The following is a 21,500-nucleotide window of genomic DNA, read 5'->3' as shown; positions in this document are numbered from 1 at the left end:
CAAAGCATGAAAATTCCCGAATATGGTTGAAGGGGGAAACAACCGAAGGCTCTGGAACAACTAGAGGTTGATTGGTTCGATACTCTAAGAGCATCTCCAGCGGCGTCTCCAACAGGCCCCCCCCCCGTCCATTTTTTTCACCGACGGGGAAACAACATCCGAGTCACGCCCACAGGAGCCAAAATTGGCCCCGACGGTCCGAGGCCGAACCGAGCGGACTGGGAGTCGCCCGGGGGCACCGACAGAAAAAAATTTGGCGAGAAAAAACTCTAGGCCCGCTGAGTCAGCGATTGGGCGCGCGATCGTCGTCCTCATCGCCTCGTTTCCTGCGAGAATCAATGTTGAAGGTTGCGCTGCTGATCAGCCTTCAATTGATTCACGAGCGGCGCAGGGAAGGCGCGATGACACGCGTCCCGGCAACGCACGTCCCGTCGGTTCCTGCCACGAGTTCACATGGCGGCGCTCCGCGTGCCCGTCCGCCCGCGGCTATATAAGGCGGCCTCTCCCCGCCAGTGGCCACACACCTCTCTCGCCGACGCTCTCTCCTCTCCTTTTCCATCACCGTCGCCTTGTGTCCCTCTTTCTCCCCAAAAAGATGGCTGAACGCTTCCCCGGTGATGGAGCGGCCGCCAATGGCTTCGGCCGTAGTCACTTCCACGAGGACGAGGCCCGCCTTCTCTACGAGGTGGACTACCCAGCACCACCAGACATGCGGGTGCCGGGGTCCTGGAGGCTGAGCGCCCGTCCCGGTGCCATCACCGCCCACTAGAGCTGACCGGCGGGCGGAAATCGCGCGCATCCGGTCAGGGCTGCCGGAGAGTTCGCACAACCTGCCGTGGTACGCCTTGACAGCAACGCGCTGTGGACGGCGTACTTTGATCGCGTCACGCCGACCAGCTCACCGCCACCAACGGGGTTGAACCCCGCGGCCGCCACAACTTCGAGGGGCGCCGCCAATGGTGGGGCATCCCTGGCCGCACCTTGGAGGCCGTCTTCTTCGAGCACATCGAGGGCGGCAACTCGCCGAGATACGAGTATCCACCGCCACCCGCCTTCTCCCACCACCGCGGCAGCTCCTGGACGCCGAGGAAGATGGAGATGGCGTCATCCTCGTCGTCCGTCTGTCGCTCCCGTTCCTCCGGGTCACCGGCATTCCTCCCCGTGAAGCCGGAGCCGCAGGAAACGTCGTTGGGGCGACAAACACGCAGCGCCCACATCGTCATCAATGAGCCCGACGCTTCCTCACGCCTCGTCTAGTCAAAGATGGAGCCTGGACTCCTCCCCGTCAAGTAGGAGCACCTGGCCATGGCCGCCGCCGCCGAGACCGCCCTCAAATGGGCGCGGGAAGATTACGTCTCGGAGGTTCGGTTTGCTTTGTAGTACAAAGCGGGGGGAAACCTTTTCCGAAGGAGATGGAGCGCCAGCACCGCGCCGGCGAGGAGATCGCCGCCCGTCACCCGGTCGCGAGAAGGGCGGCGTCGTCATTCTCGACGATAGCGACGAGGAGGCACCGGGGCCTTCGAACCCCGTGCACCATGGCGACCCAGGGCAGGGGTGCAGCAAGGACGGTGGCGGAGCGGGCGAGAACATCGATGACGATGACGGCGACTACACCAATTTCTACAAGCTCCTCGACATGTAGAAGGCGGCGGCGGCGGGTGGTAGCGGCACGCGGCGGCGATGTAGTTTAGTTTAGTTTTGTTATGTTTAATTATGCTTTTATTTCACTTTTTTTACAAATTTTAATGCAAACTATGAATTTCCTTCGAATTTTACTCGGTTTTGGCCGAATTTGGACCGAGTTTATTTTTTATTTTTTGGAAAAACAATTCGGGCGACCTTTGAGGGGTGTGACTGGGAACCCCCAGGGCGATTTTTTCGCCGGCGCGCCCCCAGACCGTGCTATTTCACGCCCGGGGGGGGGGGGGGGGCGAACGGCTGGAGATGCTCTAATCTCTCTCCGTCCGGAATTACTTGTCGCACAAATTGATAAAAATAAATACTCCCCTGTCCCAAAATTCTTGTCTGATATTTGTTTAGATACGAATGTATCTAGTCAAATTTAGTACTTAGATACGTCCATTTCTAGACAAAGTTAAGACAAGAATTTTGGGACGGAGGAAGTATATCTTAAACCAAAATACATCTAGATACAACCATTCCCGTAACAAGTATTTTCGGACGGAGGGAGTATTTGACAAGGCAACATTTGATAAAATCAAAAGTTGCCGAAGTTGACAATGTCTTAGAGGTTGACCAAAAACACTTGGCAGCCTATTTTTCAGACTTGTCAACAATTGGCATGTCAAATGTTGACAGCAACCATTCAGCATCCTAATTCACCCACACTTTCCGTTTTCTCCCATTGCTTTGGTCTTGCTTTATTAGCGTTCTTGCCGCCCCTGGTCGCTTTATATATGGAGGGAAATTATTTTGGCCTGTAGTTACGGGTGTACGAGCCACTCAATTTCGTAATGAAAAGCGGGGCCCTGTGGGGCTCCTTATATTCATCGAAAGAGAAAAGAAAAACCCCGGGTGGCAATGTGCGTCGACGCGAGGCGCTCATAGAGCGGCGCCACGTGCACACGCTCCCGCTCGGTGCCGCGATGGCGCGATCACTGATCGACCGGCGCGAGCTGGCGAGGAGGCCATGTCGGCGTCGTGCGTGTCGCAAACACCTGATGTGATGGCGATGTCACTCGCCCCCGCCACTGCCGTCGCTCCCCTATGTGGAGCTACAAAAGCTAGCGCGCGCTTCACTTATGCTGCTATGTGTATAGAGAGAGAGGGAGGGAGAGAGAGCTCTTGTTCCTTGGGCTTAACATAGGTACAACCCTAGCTTGACTGCAATTCCAGGAGAGGAGCAGGAGACGAGACGAGAGGAGAGGAGCAGGAGATATGGCTGGCAGCATGGCTCCGCTGGGAGTGAAGAAGGAGAGGGCGGCGCAGTACAAGGGCCACATGACGTTCGCCGTCGCCATGGCCTGCATCGTCGCCGCCGTCGGGGGTTCCATCTTCGGCTACGACATCGGGATCTCCGGTACGTACGCACCCACCATAGCTGGGTGCATGAACAATCGATATCATGTCGTCCATTCCTTTTTTTATAGTCTCGGCTGAGTCACTTGGGGTTCGGTTGTACGAGTGTGGCTGCTTCTCTGCCGTGCCGTGAGCAAAGAGGCCGAAAGCTTCAAACATATGGAGAGACCTCCTATGGGAGACAGGACAGTGTTTTGAGGCAGTAAAAGACATTCACAACTCATTCTTTTAGACAACTAGGACGGGCATCACGTAACACGCTGCAGTGCCGGACCTGAAACTTCGATTTCAGTCCCGAACACTTCATAATTGTATGATTATTTCATGAACATCAAGCCATATTTTTAAGCGCGAGTTCTACACAATTGTGATGTCAATTAACATCACAAGTTATGTACATGTAAGTCACCATAGACGCGCTGTAGACACGAGGCACGGCACATGATGTGAAGAGAGCATGTGTATGACGAGGTTATTTCCATGCATACGCTAAGGCGCTGTTCGGTATCGCTCGGCTCAACAATTTCAGAAGCGGAGTTGACGGAGCTGCTGGTTAAAATGGCGGAGCTGTAGTTTCTCTGCCCTGTAGATTTTGGGAGTGGGTGATTAAGGTGAAAACCCCAGATATATTCATATACGAGATCCATCAGACAAATGATTTGAGCTACAAAACAACTTAGTTTTGTTCCTTTTTAACGTGTTGATGTTATTCCGTGTCTCACTTGTTGCCCATATATATTGTAACAGGAGTGAACACCATGGACCCGTTCCTCGAGAGGTTCTTCCCGGCAGTGTTCCGGCGGAAGAACTTGGTGACTCTTAACAACTACTGTAAGTACGATAACCAAGCCCTCTCCGCCTTCACCTCCATCCTCTACCTCTCCGGCCAAGTCTCTACACTTGCGGCCGCTCCCGTGACAAGGAACTACGGGCGCCGCGCCAGCATTATCTGCGGGGGCATCAGCTTCCTCATCGGCGCAGCCCTCAACGCTGCCGCTGCGAACCTCACGACGTTGATCCTCGGCCGCGTCATGCTTGGCGTCGGCATCGGTTTCGGCAATCAGGTATGGTGAGTTCACACATACGGAGTGTGGTCGATTGCATGTGCTTGAAGAATTGCCACTTACATAGTTATTGCTGCCATCATATATAGGCTGTGCCGCTGTACTTGTCGGAGATGGCACCGGCGCACCTCCGCGGCGGGCTGAACATGATGTTCCAGCTCGCGACGACGCTTGGCATCTTCTCGGCGAACATGATCAACTACGGAACGCAGAAAATCAAGCCGTGGGGGTGGCGCCTCTCGCTCGGCCTCGTGGCGGCGCCAGCGTTGCTGATGACTGTAGGCGGGCTGCTCCTGCCGGAGACACCGAACAGCCTCATCGAGCGCGGGCACGTCGAGGAGGGCCGGCGCGTGCTGGAGCTGATCCGCGGCACCACGGACGTCGACGCCGAGTTCACAGACATGACGGAGGCGAGTGAACTGGCAAACACAATCAAGCACCCGTTCCGGAACATCCTGGAGCGGCGCAACCGTCCGCAGCTGGTGATGGCCGTGTGCATGCCGGCGTTTCAGATCCTGACGGGCATCAACTCCATCCTGTTCTACGCGCCGGTGCTGTTCCAAAGCATGGGTTTTGGGGCCAGCTGGTCCCTCTACTCGTCTATGCTCACCGGCGCCGTGCTTTTGTTCTCGACCCTCATTTCCATCGCCACCGTCGACCGCCTCGGCAGGAGGAAGCTCCTCATCAGCGGCGGCATCCAGATGATCGTTTGCCAGCTGATCGTGGCGGCGATACTGGGGGTAAAGTTCGGCTCAGACAAGCATCTATCGCGGGGCTGCTCGGTCGCGGTGGTGTTCGTGATCTGCCTCTTCATGCTGGCGTTTGGGTGGTCGTGGGGTCCGCTAGGGTGGACGGTGCCGAGCGAGATCTTTCCGCTGGAGACGCGGTCGGCGGGGCAGAGCATCACGGTGGCCGTCAACCTCTTCTTCACCTTCGTCATCGCACAGGCGTTCCTGTCGCTGCTCTGCGTCTTCAAGTACGCCATCTTCATCTTCTTCGCCGGCTGGATTGCCATCATGACCGCCTTCGTCTATGTCTTCCTGCCGGAGACCAAGGGGGTGCCCATCGAGGAGATGGTGCTGCTGTGGAGCAAGCATAGGTTCTGGAAGAACATCATGCCGGCAATGCCGACGATGCCGCTCGAGGACGGCTGGGGACCCGGTGACGACCGTGGGGATAGCGCTGTTGCGGCTGATTGCAGCATCCACAAATCACAAGTGAAGATCATTGTCGATGAACAATGAATGTGTTGATCGAAGCAGATACACGCGTCGTACGCTTGGATAGCATGCGATCGAGATGCGTGGTTAATAGTTTGTTATTTTCCTAGTGTGCTAAGAGCATCTACATCAGACACGCGCTAGCGCGGCATGTTTAAAAAAATATACAACTCTGAAATACTTTAAAAAAAAAAATCAGAAGGATGCTTACTCCCGCAGACGCTGTAAAATACGACGTGACGCTATAGTTCAAATAGACGCGCTAAATTTACAGCACACACGTCCAACACAAACAACATATTACATGGCACACTTCCAAACATACAAAAAAGCAAACAATAAAACTTCAACTAGTTCATCAGCAAACATTAAAATTCGGATACAAACTACATACAAATTTAAATTCAATTAGTACATCTAGACTACTACTCCACCTCCTCCTCCTTCTCGCTGTTGTAGTCCGTCGACGATAACATCACGTCCTCCGTCCGTTCATTGTTCGAGTCCCTGGTTGTGTCCGGGTTCCCCGTCTGAGAAATCGTCAGTTCCTTGTGCCTACGCTTTTCCTGGCGTTGCGCGGCCCGTGCCTCCCTCCCACTCGCCCAGATTCCGTTCTCAGTGACGACGTTCTCCGGGTGGCGCACACCACTCCGCCATGGTGGCCTCGTCCCTCTCGTAGATCAAGAGGCGGCACTCCCGATTGCGCTGGGCGCAGCGGTCCTGCTCGGTGACCACACGCGGGGAGGCGTGACATCATGTGTTTGCTGTCACGTGAAAACGTCCTGAAAATTCATCTGCGCCCAAGGACGCTGGAGGCGCCAAGCCACCGCGTGTACGTGCGGGAGGCCTCATGGGCGGTCTCGAACGTCATCGGAGCGGATCTCGGCATTGAAATAGTTTTTTAAACATGAAAGGATGTTTGTTCCAGCAGATGCTATAAAATACGGCGCGACGATATAGCTTGAGTAGCCGCGCTAAATTTACAACACAACATGCAAATCATAAGTGACATGATATGGTCATGATCTTGTGCTTTTGATCTCCATTGGCAAAGCACCGACATGATCTCCATCGTCACCGGCGCAACATCATGATCTCCATCATCGTGCTGCCATTGAGGTTGTCGCGCCAACTATGCTTGTACTACTATTGCTACCTCTTAGCGATAAAGTAAAGCATCACCAAACGCAAAATAATTAAAGACAACACTATGGCTCTTGCCGGTTGCCGTAGCATCGACAGCAAGTCGATATTTAACTATTACAACATGATCATCTCTTACATCAAATATATAATATCATGTCTTTGGCCATATCATATCACATTATACCCTGCAAAAACAAGTTAGACGTCCTCTAATTTGTTGTTGCATGTTTTACGTGGCTGCTATGGGTATCTAGAAAGAACGATTCTTACCTACGCAAAACCACAAGGGTGATATCAAAGGTGCTATTTAACCTTCTCTAAGGACCGCATCTGTCAAATCCGATTCAACTAGAGTAGGAGAAACAGACACCCGCCAGCCATATTTATGCAACAAGTTGCATGTCAGTCTTTGGAAACAGTCTCTCGTAAGCGTACAAGTAAGGCTAGTCCAGGCTGCTTCATCCAACAATACCGCCGAATCAAGAAAAATACTAAGGAGTGAAGCAATCTGAATATCAACGCCCACAAACTCCTTTGTGTTCTACTCGAGATGTCATCTACGCATAGACCTAGATCATGATGCCACTGTTGGGGAACTTCGCATGGGAAACAATAATTTTCGTACGCGCACACAAGATCTATCCATGGTGATGACCATCTACGAGAGGAGAGATTGGATCCACATACCCTTGTAGATCACTAAGCAGAAGCGCATATAACACGGTTGATGTAGTCGAACATCTTCACGATCCAAATTGCAATCCGACCCGCGATCCCATCACGATCCGTCCCGCGATTTCATCATGATCCCTCCCGCGATCTCATCATGATCCATCCTGAGCCAGTGCCGAACGGACGACACCTCCGTGTTCAACACACGTATAGCTCGATGACGATCTCCTCCTTCTTGATCCATCAAGAAGGGGCGGAGAGGTAGCTGAGTTCTCCGATAGCCTAACGGCATGGCAGTGATGGTGGGGGAGCTGATCCGGCAGGGCTTCGCCGTGCAGTGCCAAACCAATCTAGATGAGGAACGATCTAGAGGGAGGGAGAGGGGGCTAAGCTTTGGATTAGGTTATGGCTGCCCTCTCTCCCTTTCACTATATATAAGAGGAATGCGGGGTGGTTGGGGCGCCCAAGGGTTTCCCCTAGGGCCTTGGCCGCCGTCCCAAAGGAGGAATCCTTCTCCACCAAGGGAGGTGGAGTACTACTCCTAGTAGGACTCCCTCCCCACTTGGCCTCCTACCACCTCTTGGCGCAAGGGCCTTTAGGGGCTGGATTCCCAGCCCACTAAGGGCTGGTGGGCCACCTCTTAGGATCATGTGGCCCCTGGGGTGGGTGGACCTCTCCTGATGGACCCCCGTATTCCATTCATCATTTCCGGTACACTACCGAAAATGTCCGAAACCATTCCGGAGCCCAAAGAACCTCTTTCTATATATCAATCTTCGTCTTCAGAACATTCCGGAACTCCGTGCGATGTCCAGTATCTCATCTGGGATTCCGGACAATCTTCGTTCACCAATACATAACTCAACTATACCGAGAACTATGCAGACATGATCGAGACACTCTCCGATCAATAACCAATAGCGGGACCTGGATGCCCATATTGGCTCCTACATATACTACGAAGATCTTTATCGGTTGAACCTCTATTTCAAGGATTCAGTTAATCCCGTATACTTTTTCCCTTTGTCCATCGGTACGTTACTTGCCCGAGATTCGATCGTCGGTATCTCTATACCTAGTTCAACCTTGTTACCTCAAGTCTCTTTACTCGTTCCGTAATACAAAATCCCGTGACTAACTCTTTAGTCACATTGCTTGTAAGGCTTGTCGTGATGTTGTATTACCGAGTGGGCCCCGAGATACCTCTCCGTCACACGGAATGACAAATCCAGGTCTCGATTCACGGCAACCCAACATACACCCTTGGAGATACCTATAGAGCACCTTTATAGTCACCGAGTTACGTTGTGATGTTTGATACACACAAGGCACTCATTCGATGCCCGGGAGTTCGATGGTCATAGAAACTCATACTTGACATGTAGCAATAAACTGACATGATCATATGCTACGTTCATAGTTTGGGTCTTGTTCATCACATCATTCTCCTAATAATGTGATCCCATTATCAAATGATAACTCATGTCTATTGTTAGGAAACCTTGATCATCTTTGATCACCGAGCTAGTCCATCAGAGTCTCAGTAAGGACAGTGTGTTGTCTATGTATCCACCCATGTATTTGAGTTTTCAATCAATACAATTCTAGCATGGATAATAAACGATTATCAAGAACAAGAAAATATAATAATAACTAATTTATTATTGCCTCTAGGGCATATTTCCAACAAGTTAAAATGACTATCTCGAACGATACCTTTTGCTCAGGTTAAAATGCAGGCAACCAATTCGCACATAACAAAATTCCTTATCATGGCAGCAGCTTATATGAGATGCTTACTTTGGAAGGTAAAAAAATCGCACGAGTGCGATAATCAATAGATATTGTGACTACGACCTATGAGGATGAATATATGTTGTCCAATACGTTTTACTGTATTATCCTTCCTGTTGATAAATAGGCATCATAGATGATCGAAATATGTTCGTGCATGCCGATTTTGAGCCATCTACACATAAAGGACAGTAATAATATGAGGTCATTGCAAACGATCGTATACCTTTTGAGCCATTTCTTAGAGCATGCCGGACTTAGTAAATATAACTCTCTATATGCGTGTAGACGCGTTGGATCAGGTACCTAAGCCTCTACTTTTTCATTTGCGCAACTGTATTTTTTTTTTCATATATCTAGTCACTTGCACGTAATTGATGAAGAAGAAAAGTAAGAAGGAAAATAATGAATAGGAAAAGAGAAAAGATGATTCCGGATAGGGTCACGTCCTACGTGGCAGACTTATCAGATTTGCCCGAACGCGTCTGCGAACCCTCATATTAGCCTTATATTTGAGATGGATATAATGATGCCGATCAGTCCGGCGTTTGAGATGATATGAGAGGTCCGATTGAATCGCATTTTTATAACCGATCACTGATCAAACAAATTGTCTGAACGTTTAAGACGGATATGAAAGATCCGATTAGAAATGCTTATACTCCAACTTTTCGAGGCTAAGCGAATATTACCCATCTTGACAATAACAAAGGTTTAAGAAACAAGTAACTGGCTTTTGTTATCAGTTACTCCCTCCGTAAAGAAATATAAGAGCATTTAGATCACTAAAATAGTGATTTAACCGTTCTTAGATTTTTTTTACAGAGGGAGCATCTCTTAGCCAGCTAGCTTGTCGTTTTTCAATTTGGATCTTACGAGGATCTCTCGTGCCACATCAGGTTCAACTTAATTTACTTGCAGGAGCAGCAGGATGTATATGTAACGGCACTGTGCTAGCTTGTGCGTCAAAGGAAATGTCCCACTCATAAACTCGGGCATCCGGTCTCGATCGTGCTATGAGTGCATGCATCTTGCACATACCTTTGTTCTAGACATGACAGACGAAAGCAAAGAGCCACCTGTTAGCTTTATGATGCTCACCGGACAACGATGTACACGATACAATTTCAATAATTCAGGACCATGATCTATGACCTAGTCAGCCTGCGTCTTCATAGTCCATAGGCGAATCATCATTTCCTCGTCCAGAACACGCACGAGATGAGATCTGCGACGTCTTTGCATAGTTTGCAAAGATCACAATCATTGTCGGTAGCTCCGTGCACGTACTGTTCTTCCGCTCGTCGCCTTCTCGACGATAAAGACCTAGTGCGCGTCCAGCAAATAGAATGTATGGTTGGTGCCCATATTTGCTCTACCAATTTTTTGGCAGCCTATGATAGTTTGGCTTTCACTTAGTTTGTTGCCAAATTTTTGGTTACCTCTACCTTGCCAACTCGACAACTCCCCTACGTTTTCCTTCACAAATCTTGTCAATTTTTTGTGCAACAAAGCTCTAACCAATTTTTGTGACGCCAATGGTTGGCAAAACGTTTGTAGGGCATACTATCATGAACCAAACACTCCCCTATTTCACGTGCATGCATCGTCCCCAGACGAATCATTTCATCGTCCAAGACGGACGAGAACGAGATGTACGACGCCTTTGCACATACATCAAGATCGTAATCATCGCCGGCGGGGGCGGGCGGGCGTAAAGGCTGTTCACGAATGTCCGAGATCCACGACGGGTCACTGGACAGCTCCGTCCATGAACGTACGTGGTACGCGCGCACGCCATCGCCGGCCAAGCACTTGCTGACTTGTTCCGTTGAAGCCTCAACCACTCATATGCCTATGATTTGAAGCCTCAACCTCTCATATGCATATGCTTCCCCGAAACAGGACTCCGCTCCTCGCAAAAAAGAGAAAGATGCGATGCGACAGGGTTCGTCCTTAGCACCTTACGTACCACCGGGAGAGAAGTCAGCCAAAGCCAACGCTGGGAGCCGTGCCTACCATGGGACGCGACGCCGACGAGACGTTTTGTTCGTCAGCAGCTCAGCATCGCATTATTGTTAGTAACCGTACCGTGTGGGACAGCGGAACCAACCTCGATCGGTTCTTATCTGAGGCGGTCGACCGGGGCAAGTGCCAGGCACAGGCACAGGGCTGTGGACCTCGATCCGACGTGGTCGAGGCAGATAGCCGCGCTACATCGTGCTGCTCGATCGGGTTAACACATGGCCGCGCGATCGTCCATCGGTTCGATTCGGAGCGAGCGAGCGAGCGAGCAAGGATTTGTCGTTCCAGAAAGAAAGGTGGCGCGCGTGTCGCCAACACCTGATGTGATGGCGATGTCACTTGCCCCCGCCACTGCCCACTGCCCATTGCTGTCGCTGCCCTGCGGAGCTACGAAAAGGTGGCTGATCTGCTAGAGCAACCACAGTGTTTAGGTCATCTTCAAGCCTAGCCCATCATGTAGCAATTTTTCTCGAGCCTGAATTGTTGCCCCCGCCTCCCACTGTTATGATAACCTGAACCGAACACGCTTCTCACGCATAGGCCGCGGCAGGGGTAGCAACAACAGTCTCACAGGTCGGGCTGCTGGATTATTCTAGTTGGAAGCGGTAGCCTAAGCAAACATGCAGCCCTAGCTAGCTAAAGAACATTATTTGGAGGCTGGAAGCTGCACATAGATGGAGGCCACCTCAAAGAGAAGAGAGTGTTTAGAGGCAGTAAAACATGTACACATCGGATGTCTTGTACTACTAGCAGGGTCATCACGTAACGCGCTCTACTGACCTTCATCTTTGATGTTGATCCATTCAAACTTTTCATAAGTGTATGATTTTCTTTCGGGATTGCAAAATATCAATCGACTGAGACTTAACGACTTGGTTGAGCCTGAATCGACAGAGACTTGGTTAAATATCAGTCACTGTGATCTAGTAACACATTTCTTTTTAACATTTCAGAAGTATGTGGTTTTTTTTACGAAGAATATATATTCCCTCCGTCTTAAAATAAGTTTCTTAAGCTTAATACAATTTTATACTAGAGCTAGTACAAAGTTGAGACAGTTATTTTGAGACAGAGGGAGTATGTTTTTTGGAAAGGGGATAGTCACGATCATGCAATGCACACACAACTATTTTATTAAACATAAAATAAGTTCAAGTCATCGAGCGCCAAAAGGTTTACAGCAAGAAACGACCACACCGGTCAAAACTAAGATTACATAGCTCATCTATCTAATGTGCTACTGAAACACCATCGGAACTGGTTGAACAAACTCATGCAACCATTTTCACATGGCCACACCAAAGGACATAAGCCTCTGCACGTCCAAATGATGTAGTGACGGTGCCAAACGGATTGAAGGCGTAGCTTAGAAGCTAACCTGCATTTTTTTTAGAATAGATGATATGTTATAAGCACAATCGTTCCAGCAATTTTAAATTTCCCAAAAGTGGCATAAACTCCCAGCCGAGTTTGGACCTTCAAATTATAATGAATACCACCAAATACCGATCTAATTATCAAACAAATTTGGTATACTTGTTGGTGATGCTAAATTGGAAGTGTCATGAATCGTACATCAAATCAAAGAGACTGATGGAGATGATAGGAATAAATGATACATTGTTTCTTTTTATCACAATAACATTTATCGTTCCTGTCGATTATGTTTTACAAGGTTATTTTAGGTAAGGAGCACATGAAAATCATGATTTTATAAGGGACGTCTATTTTGTCACATAAGTTTTTTTTGCGATAAATAAGCCAATAATTTATAAGATCCGCATACATAGACTTTATGGTGAACATACCATTGATAGTCAACCTTCACTGAAGAACCGTATGAAATCGAATATTCAATGGGCTTGTTCCCACAAGAGAGATATCAAGGCCTCCTTTCCAAACATAATATTGTAAAGGATCGGGTATTGTAACCAAATCAGGTATCTTCCCAAAACTCGCAGATTGACCACCACCAACCTTAGAGGAGCCCTCTTAAAAAAAGGAAGACTTGACCTTCATCAAGCCCTTCAAAAATGGTGAATCATTAGGTTTTGCGTTAACTGGGATATCGTTTTGAAATACATGTATTTGGTGTAAACAACTCTTGCCAAACACCTTCCTCGTTAAGCAACTTTTGCAACTACTTGTTGTGCAAGCACTTATTTTTGAATTTGATGTTGTTAATGGCCAACCCACGTTGATCCTTAGGGCTACACAATATGTCACATTTAGCAATTATGTATTTACACATCTGCTCCTCGCATTGCAAAATGAACCTAGACCGGTAAAGGTCTAGCATTTTTAACACCCCTTTAGGTATCTAAAAAGGGAGAGTATGAACATTGGTAGCATCATAAGAACAATATTGATGAGGGTAAGTTATCCTCCATATAACAAAAGCTTAACGTTCCAACTGTTGAGCTTCTTTTTGTAATGGTCTTCAATTACTTTTCATTTCCTAGTTGGTGAGCTTATGATGATGAATGGAGATTTTTTAGGTATGTAAACAAAAGGGGTTTCATCTCACAGCCCAACGGCTGTATGTGCCGACTCTCCTTCTCTTTGGTCTTACCAACACAGGAGATGGCACTTTGGTGGAAACCAACTTCCAAACCCAATGGCTCTCTGAAAAGACATAGGATCTAGTTTATATTAATCGGTTTTTCAAGGTCATGTTCTAAAAGATGACCTTGTCATCCGCATACTCGAGGATAAACACACCTCCTCCAACCGAATGTGGAACAAGGTCCCCAACCTGACCATCTTCCTTAGCACATGCTCTAAGAATATCCAATATATCCACCACAATATTGAATAGAACTAGCGACATAGGTCACCTTGCCTCAATCCTTTCTTGTTTTGAAAATAATGACTGATATCATCATAGACCTTAACCCCAACACTCTCTCCTTAAACCGTAAGAGCCATTTGTTGCCTTCATTTAGCCGGAAAACCTTTCATGTAAAGAGCTTGTTGAAGAACAGATCATTTTGCCATGTTGTATACCTTTTCAAAGTTCGTCTACAAGATAACTCCAGCGAACTTTTTAGTGTGTAATGCATGAATTATCTCATCATGAAGGACAACCACTCCCTCAAGAATATTTCAACCATGCATAAAGGTTGTTTGGGTTGTGCGTACAACAATATATTAGCCAATCTATTAGTGTGCGCTTTCGTGGACATTTTAATACTGACATTTAACAAGCAGATGGATCTAAATTGCTTAATTCGAACAACTACCATAACTCCATTTATTGAGAAGAATCATGATAACTCCAAAGTTGATGTCACACTGTCTCACTTTTTTGCGAATATCGCTACAGGAGTGAACACGATGGACCCGGTCCTCGAGAGGTTCTTCCCGGCGGTGTTCCGGCGAAAGAACTTGGTGAGTCTAAACAACTACTGCAAGTACGACAACCAGGCCCTGTCAGCCTTTACCTCCATCCTCTACCTCTCCGGCCAAGTCTCAACACTTGTGGCCGCGCTGATGACAAGGAACAATGGTTGTCGCGCCAACATTATCTGCGGGGCATCAGCTTCCTCATGGGCGCAGCCCTTAACGCGGCGGCTGCGAACCTCACGACGTTGATCCTAGGCCACGTCATGCTTGGCGTCGGCATCGGTTTCAGCAATCACGTGTGGTAAGTTCACACATATGGAGTGTAGGCGATTGCATGTGCTTGTAGCATTGCCACTGAACAAGTTTCGTGCCCAATAAAAATTTTAGCGTCCCATTGTAGCACTTTTATTGTACGAAGACCAACGTTGCTTTAGCAGATGTCCAAAAACACGCGCCTGAAAAGCACGCAGTGCAAATTGTGAAGCGCGCGTAAGCCGGCGCCTGAAATATAATGCATGCGATAGCGTTTTTCAGCGCGTACGCAAAACTTCTCAAGGCGCGTATAATTTTACAGCCTCTGTTGGAGCTGTCCGGCGCCCAAAAACCGAATAATTTAGGGCGTGGAGCACTTCTTGGATGGCTGTTGGAGATGCTCTAAGAGCATCTAGAGGACGATGGGCTAATTCGGTCCCTCAAAATTCTCTGGGCGTGTTTGGACGCTATCCCGTCATGCTTTATATTTTTCACTCTGCATTCATGTATCTCATATCTGAGATCTTATATGCATATTGCATATGTAACTTTGAGTTACTTTACATGATTAAACATTGGAAAAAAATATCGGACGCCAATGATCACAAGATCGGCTGGAAACGGACATCAAACATCACGCAAAAAATCATCTTAATTTAACCATACATAATTCCTAAATTTCCACAACTTAAAATGATATAAACAATGCGAAGAGGAGGGGGGGCGAGACCACCGCTTCCTCGCCGGGCCTTTGCCCTTTATGTAGCTGGTGTAGGTGTAGCCGTCTGCGGCTGGGCAAGGATCTTGGTCGGAGGAGGAGGTGTAGTGTCGAAGTCTGAGAGGACGATGAGCCCTTCATCCGACGGACCACCCTGTCCTCCTCCCACTTCAACTTGCTGACCCGAGCCCCCTCCGACGCTACCTCCTTCGCCTCGCGCTCCGACTGCTCAATAGCAAGTCAGAGTGCCTTGGTGTTCTTCCATCGAAGGCGGTGAGCGTCCATCTCCGCCGTCGTGAGGGACTGATAGTACAGCCATGTGACGAGGTGTTCGTCCTCATCGGGCTCTTTCCGCATCCCATGACGGTGGCGCGTGGACTCCTTCGCCGCTTCCCTCTCCCTTACCTGCTCCCTCTCACGACGGAGTGCTTGCGCCTCCGGTTCCCGAGTGCTTGTGCGGGACATCAACGCGGGCACTAGCACCCATCACTACCCGCATGGAGGAACGGTCGAAGGGGGGAGGAGACGGCGGGGGGAGGGGTAGACTGCGTTGTCCTGTCGGAGTTGCACGTGGGCTGGAAGGGTCCAGCTTCGACGTCCACGTTGCGCAGGCACAAGAGCAGCGGCGACCCTCCAGATCCGGAGCTATCGTTGGTGTCCACATTGGACCGCTCCAAGGCAATGTGGAGGGCCAGCTCCTCGCCGTAGTCGACGTTGGAGTCGTCGAAGCCGGAGCGGCTGCCGGAGCTCGACATTGGAATGGATGTGATCAGAATCGAAGAAGGAGAGGAGAGGACGGAGCGAGAGAGAGTGAGCTAGGGTTCGGAGTGGGAGTTTTGTGAGACAACGGTAGGATCGTGGTGGGCCGGGCCCGAACCTCTCCATATACGTCGTATATTTGGGCTGGATATGAAGGGTGCCGGTCAGCCCGAGCGTTTTAGGTGGCTTTAAGAGATCCGGTTGGTTCACATTTGACCGATCACTCATCGAATGGCCTGTCCGGACGTTCGAGACGTGTATGGGAGGTCCGATTCTACATGCTCTAAGAGAACATACTAGTTGGTAACACAATGCATTATTATCAACAAAAAAGTAAAATACACATAAATATTGGTGTCTTTCTCTTTTGTTTTGATACTTGAAGTAAAGTCTATTTCAAACCTTAAATTTGTAGAGACAATCTAAATCGAACCCTCAACATTGAATCCTTGAAATCGGCATCCTGTATTTATCAATCCCGGTTAATTTCAACCCTAAACCTGCATTATTTGTTGGAGCGGGAAAAGGCAATCCCAACCAGAAGCAATTGTCTATGTCACTCACTCTATGGGTCTACGTGTCCTATTCATCTTCCCCACACCATACATCTGAGCGGTGTGCCACTTGCCGTCAACACCCGCTGTTGTCTGCTGTTCCTGGTGCGCACCGGACGCGAGAGGATGGCCATCACAAGAATGACCATTGAACATCGGTGAGGGCCCTTCATAGCGCCGCCGCCAAGACTTCCATCCCCAACGCATGCATGGTGTCTACTTGGCTGCTCGACAAGCGTCCACGCATACCCAATACCCCCTACTAAGATTATCTACTCTACTCTATGCTTCTACGACCTGGTGAGCTCAAGGCCCGTCGACCTCGTCGTCCCCTGTGTGCCCACCTTCATGGCCGAACATGGCTTTTGGTCGAGCACCTTGTGTGCACCTAGAACACAACAAGGAAGTAGACACACTAGTGGAAAACGGGCCTTTGGCATGGACCCTTGAGTCCCGGCCTCCCTCTGGACCGGGACTAAAGGCCCGGCCACGTCGCTCCAAATCGCAATGCCGCCCACGAGGCTTTGGTCCCGGCCCGTAAGGAGCCTTTAGTCCCGGTTTGTGTCTCAAAACCGGGACTAAAGGCTACGCGGTGTGCAGCCCGCATGTGCCCCACCTTTAGTCCCGGTTTGTGTCTCAAACCGGGACTAAAGTCCTCTGCCTATATATAGCACAACCCCCTCTCCCCTCTTCCTTGCATTTTTCTTGGATGGAAGAGTGTGAGTGTGTGCTAGCTCTCCATTTTTTTTTATGCACTAGAGGTGTTTGTTGAAATGTGTGTTAGAGCGATGCCGCTTCAGTTCACCGAACACAACTACGATATGAGATGCCCGAGCCACGCTTAAACCTCTTCCTCTTTATTTCTACTTATTCTAAAAGGTTAGCAACTATATTTCCTCGTTTAGACCGTGCGGTACTAATTTTTAGGATCGTGATTGTATTTGATATACTGTCGTATAACGCAGATGAGCCATCCATGGATGTACAGTGATCGACGCACAACCTCTTACAGAGAAGGTGTGCATTCTTTTCGAGATGCAGCCGATGCGAACAAGCATGGTGGTGGCTATATGTTTTGTCCATGTGTTGAATGTCGGAATGAGAAGGATTACACTTCCTCAAGAGTCATTCAGAGCCACCTGCTTCAGTCCGGTTTTATGTCGGGCTATAATGTTTGGACCAAGCACGGAGAAAGAGGGGTTGTGATGGAAGACGACGATGAAGAAGAAGAGAACGATGATGACAACTACCGATCTATGTTCCCTGAGTATGCTGATACCGCAATGGAAGACAATGAAGAAGAAGATCAGGATGAAGAACGGGAACCAGATGAGCCCACTGATGATCTTGGCCGGGTCATTTCTGATGTACGGCGAGGTTGCGACATAGAAAAGGAGAGGTTGCAGTTCGAGCAGATGTTACAGGACCACAACAAATTGTTGTACCCAACTTGTGAAGATGGTCAGAAGAAGCTGGGTAGCACACTGGAATTGCTGAAGTGGAAGGCAGAGACCGGTGTGACTGACTCGTCATTCGAAAAGTTGCTGGTACTGATGAAGAAGATGCTTCCAAGAAAGAACGAATTGCTCGCCAGCACGTACGAAGCAAAGAAGCTTGTCTGCCCTCTAGGATTAGACATACAGAAGATACATGCATGCCCTAATGACTGCATCCTCTACCGTGGCGAGAAGTACGAGAATATGGACAAATGCCCGGTATGCACTGCATTGCGGTATAAGATCAGAAAAGATGACCCTGGTGACATTGAGGGCGAGCCACCCAGGAAGAGGGTTCCTGCCAAGGTGATGTGGTATGCTCATATAATACCACGGTTGAAACGTCTGTTCAGGAATAAAGATCATGCGAAGTTGTTGCGATGGCACATGGAAGATCGTATGAAAGACGATAAGTTGAGGCACACCGCTGATGGTCGGCAGTGGAGAAAAATCGAGAGAGAGTTCCCGAGATTTGCAGCTGACGCAAGAAACTTATGGTTAGGTCTGAGTACAGATGGCATGAATCCTTTTGGGGAGCAGAGTTGCAGTCACAGCACCTGGCCCGTTACTCTATGTATCTACAACCTTCCTCCTTGGTTGTGCATGAAGCAGAAGTTCATTATGATGCCAGTGCTTATCCAAGGTCCAAAGCAACCCGGCAACGATATTGATGTGTACCTACGGCCATTAGTTGATGAACTTTTACAGTTGTGGGCCGAACCAGGTGTACGTGTGTGGGACGAGCACAAACAAGAGGAATTTGACCTTCGAGCGTTGCTTTTCGTAACCACCAATGATTGGCCTGCTCTTAGTAACATTTCAGGACAGTCAAACAAGGGATACAATGCATGCACGCACTGTTTGGATCAGACAGAAAGTATATATCTGGACAAATGTAGGAATAATGTGTACCAGTACAATCGTCGTTTTCTTCCGCCCAAGCATCCCTTAAAGAAAAAAGGCAAGCATTTCAATGGCAAGGCAGAACCCCGGGGGAAGCCTGTCATCTGTACTGGTGCTGAAGTATTTGATATGGTCAAAGATTTAAAAGTAATCTTTGGAAAGGGTCCTGGCAGCCAACCTGTTCCTAACGGCCCTGATAAGCGCGTACCCATGTGGAAGAAGAAATCTATATTTTGGGAGCTACCCTACTGGGAAGTCCACGAGGTCCGCTCGGCAATCGATGTGATGCACCTGACGAAGAATCTCTGCGTGAATATTCTAGGCTTCCTGGGCTTGTATGGGAAGTGAAAAGATACACCGGAAGCACGGGAGGACCAGGAACGTCATAAAGGAAGAGATGGCATGCATCCATGGCAGTTTCAAGGGCGTGCCAGCTACGCTCTTACTTAGGAAGAGAAGGAAATCTTCTTTGAAGTCCTTTTCAGTATCAAGGTCTCGACTCGCTTCTCGTCGAATATAAAGGGAATCGTAAATATGAAAGAAAAAAAATTCCAAACCTAAAGTCTCATGACTGCCACGTGCTTATGACACAATTGCTTCCGGTTGCATTGAGGGGAATTCTACCGAAAAATGTTCGTCTGGCAATTGTGAAGGTATGTGCATTCCTCAATGCAATTTCTCAGAAGGTAATCGATCGAGAAAGTCTATCAGGGTTACAGATTGATGTGGTCCAATGTCTGGTCAGCTTTGAGTTGTTGTTCCCGCCATCCTTCTTCAATATAATGACACACCTCCTAGTTCACCTAGTCGAAGAGATTAGAAGAGCACAATATGTTCCCCTTCGAGAGGTTCATGGGAGTCTTAAAGAAATATGTTCGTAACCATGCTAGGCCAGAAGGAAGCATCTCCAAGGGCTATGGAACAGAGGAGGTCATTGAGTTTTGTGTGGACTTTCTTCCTGACCTTAAGTCGATTGGTGTTCCTGAATCTCGGTATGAGGGTAGGCTGACAGGAAAAGGCACACTAAGAAGGAAAGCAAAAGTACGTATGGACGGGCATTCTTTCTCTCAAGCACACTACACAGTTCTACACAATTCCACCGTGGTGGCTCCGTATATCGTGAGACACAAGAATATTCTACGCTCCGAAAACCCGGTGAAGGTTGACTCTTGGATGAAAGGGGAACACGAGAAGACTTTCGGCAGTTGGTTGCAGACACATCTCATGAATGACGACACCGTTGGAGATCAGCTGTACTGTTTGGCCAGGCCACCATCTTCGACTATATGTACTTTCCAAGGGTATGAGATAAATGGGAATACATTTTACACGGTTGCCCAAGATAAAAAGAGCACCAACCAAAATAGTGGTGTCCGCTTTGATGCAACAGACGAGAATGGGCACTGTTTGGAAACATATTACGAGTACATAGAGGAGATATGGGAACTTGACTATGGACCTACTTTTAAGATCCCTTTGTTTCGGTGCAAATGGGTGAAGCTGATAGGAAGCGGGGTAGTTGTAGACCAAAAGTACGGCATGACAACAGTGGATCTCAACAATCTTGCGTACATGGACGAACCATTTGTCCTAGCCAATGATGTCTCTCAGGTTTTCTATGTGAAGGACATGTCTACAAAAACGAGAAAAAGAAATCAGCAAAAGAAGATATCGTCCGATGAGCCAAAACGCCACATAGTTCTTTCAGGGAAAAGAAACATCGTGGGAGTAGATGACAAGACAGACATGTCAGTAGATTATAATAAGTTTCATGAAATTCCACCCTTCAAAGTGAAAACTGACCCAAGCATCCTCCTAAATGATGAAGATTCTCCATGGCTACGACCGAGAAGAAAACAAAAATAATAGAGAGGAATATTGGTGCAATAATGTAATAATGTCGTAGCCCTATCAACTTTTTAACACATGCTATGTGGGTGAAATGATGATAGCATGCCAACTTTCAACATTTTCAGAGTTCAATTGTAGTGCTTTTCAATTTCAGGGTCAACTAGCTCAAAAAAAATAAGTAAATGCACGAAGAATACCAAATGAAGTCAGGAATTGTTGAAATTTTGTGATGTGCCTTTGAATGGTGCATTTTGAACACACAAAAAGTATGGAGTTCAAATAGGTTCAAAAAAATGAAATCCCTTTGTAAGAGATGAGTTCTCGTTCGAAACCGTGATACTTCGAGAGAGATTGTCCGTTTTGTACACGAAGTGCATCCAGATTTTGTCGTAGCCCTCTCAACTTTTTAACACATGCTATGTGGATGAAATGATGATAGCATGCCAACTTTCAACATTTTCAGAGTTCATTTGTAGTGCTTTTCAATTTCAGGGTCAACTAGCTCAAAAAAAAGTAAATGCACGAAGAATACCAAATGAAGTCAGAAATTGTTGAAATTTTGTGATGTGCCTTTGAATGGTACATTTTTAACACACAAAAAGTATGGAGTTCAAATAAGTTCAAAAAAATGAAATCCATTTGTAAGAGATGAGTTCTCGTTC

At 48.1% G+C, this 21,500-nt stretch overlaps 1 protein-coding gene across 2 annotated transcripts; it reads left to right on the top strand.

Moving 5' to 3' along the window:
• The first annotated feature begins 2,751 nt into the window (after positions 1–2,751).
• On the top strand, positions 2,752–5,503 carry LOC123395824 (sugar transport protein 7-like). Of its 2 annotated transcripts, XM_045090860.1 has the most exons (3): positions 2,752–3,040; positions 3,787–4,103; positions 4,193–5,503. In XM_045090860.1, exons 1-3 carry the CDS (start codon positions 2,899–2,901, stop codon positions 5,345–5,347), a joined length of 1,614 nt encoding a protein of 537 aa, XP_044946795.1. In that variant the 5' UTR covers positions 2,752–2,898; the 3' UTR covers positions 5,348–5,503. The 2 variants fall into 2 exon arrangements, with proteins under 2 accessions (XP_044946795.1, XP_044946796.1); XM_045090861.1 differs by lacking the exon at positions 2,752–3,040 and having other exon boundaries at positions 4,023–4,108.
• Positions 5,504–21,500: the final 15,997 nt, after the last annotated feature.

Source organism: Hordeum vulgare, chromosome 5H, assembly GCF_904849725.1.
Source record: "Hordeum vulgare subsp. vulgare chromosome 5H, MorexV3_pseudomolecules_assembly, whole genome shotgun sequence".
NCBI classification, from domain to species: domain Eukaryota; kingdom Viridiplantae; phylum Streptophyta; class Magnoliopsida; order Poales; family Poaceae; genus Hordeum; species Hordeum vulgare.
Note: the sequence above shows the minus strand (reverse complement) of the source record. Positions and strands in the feature narration are given on the sequence as shown.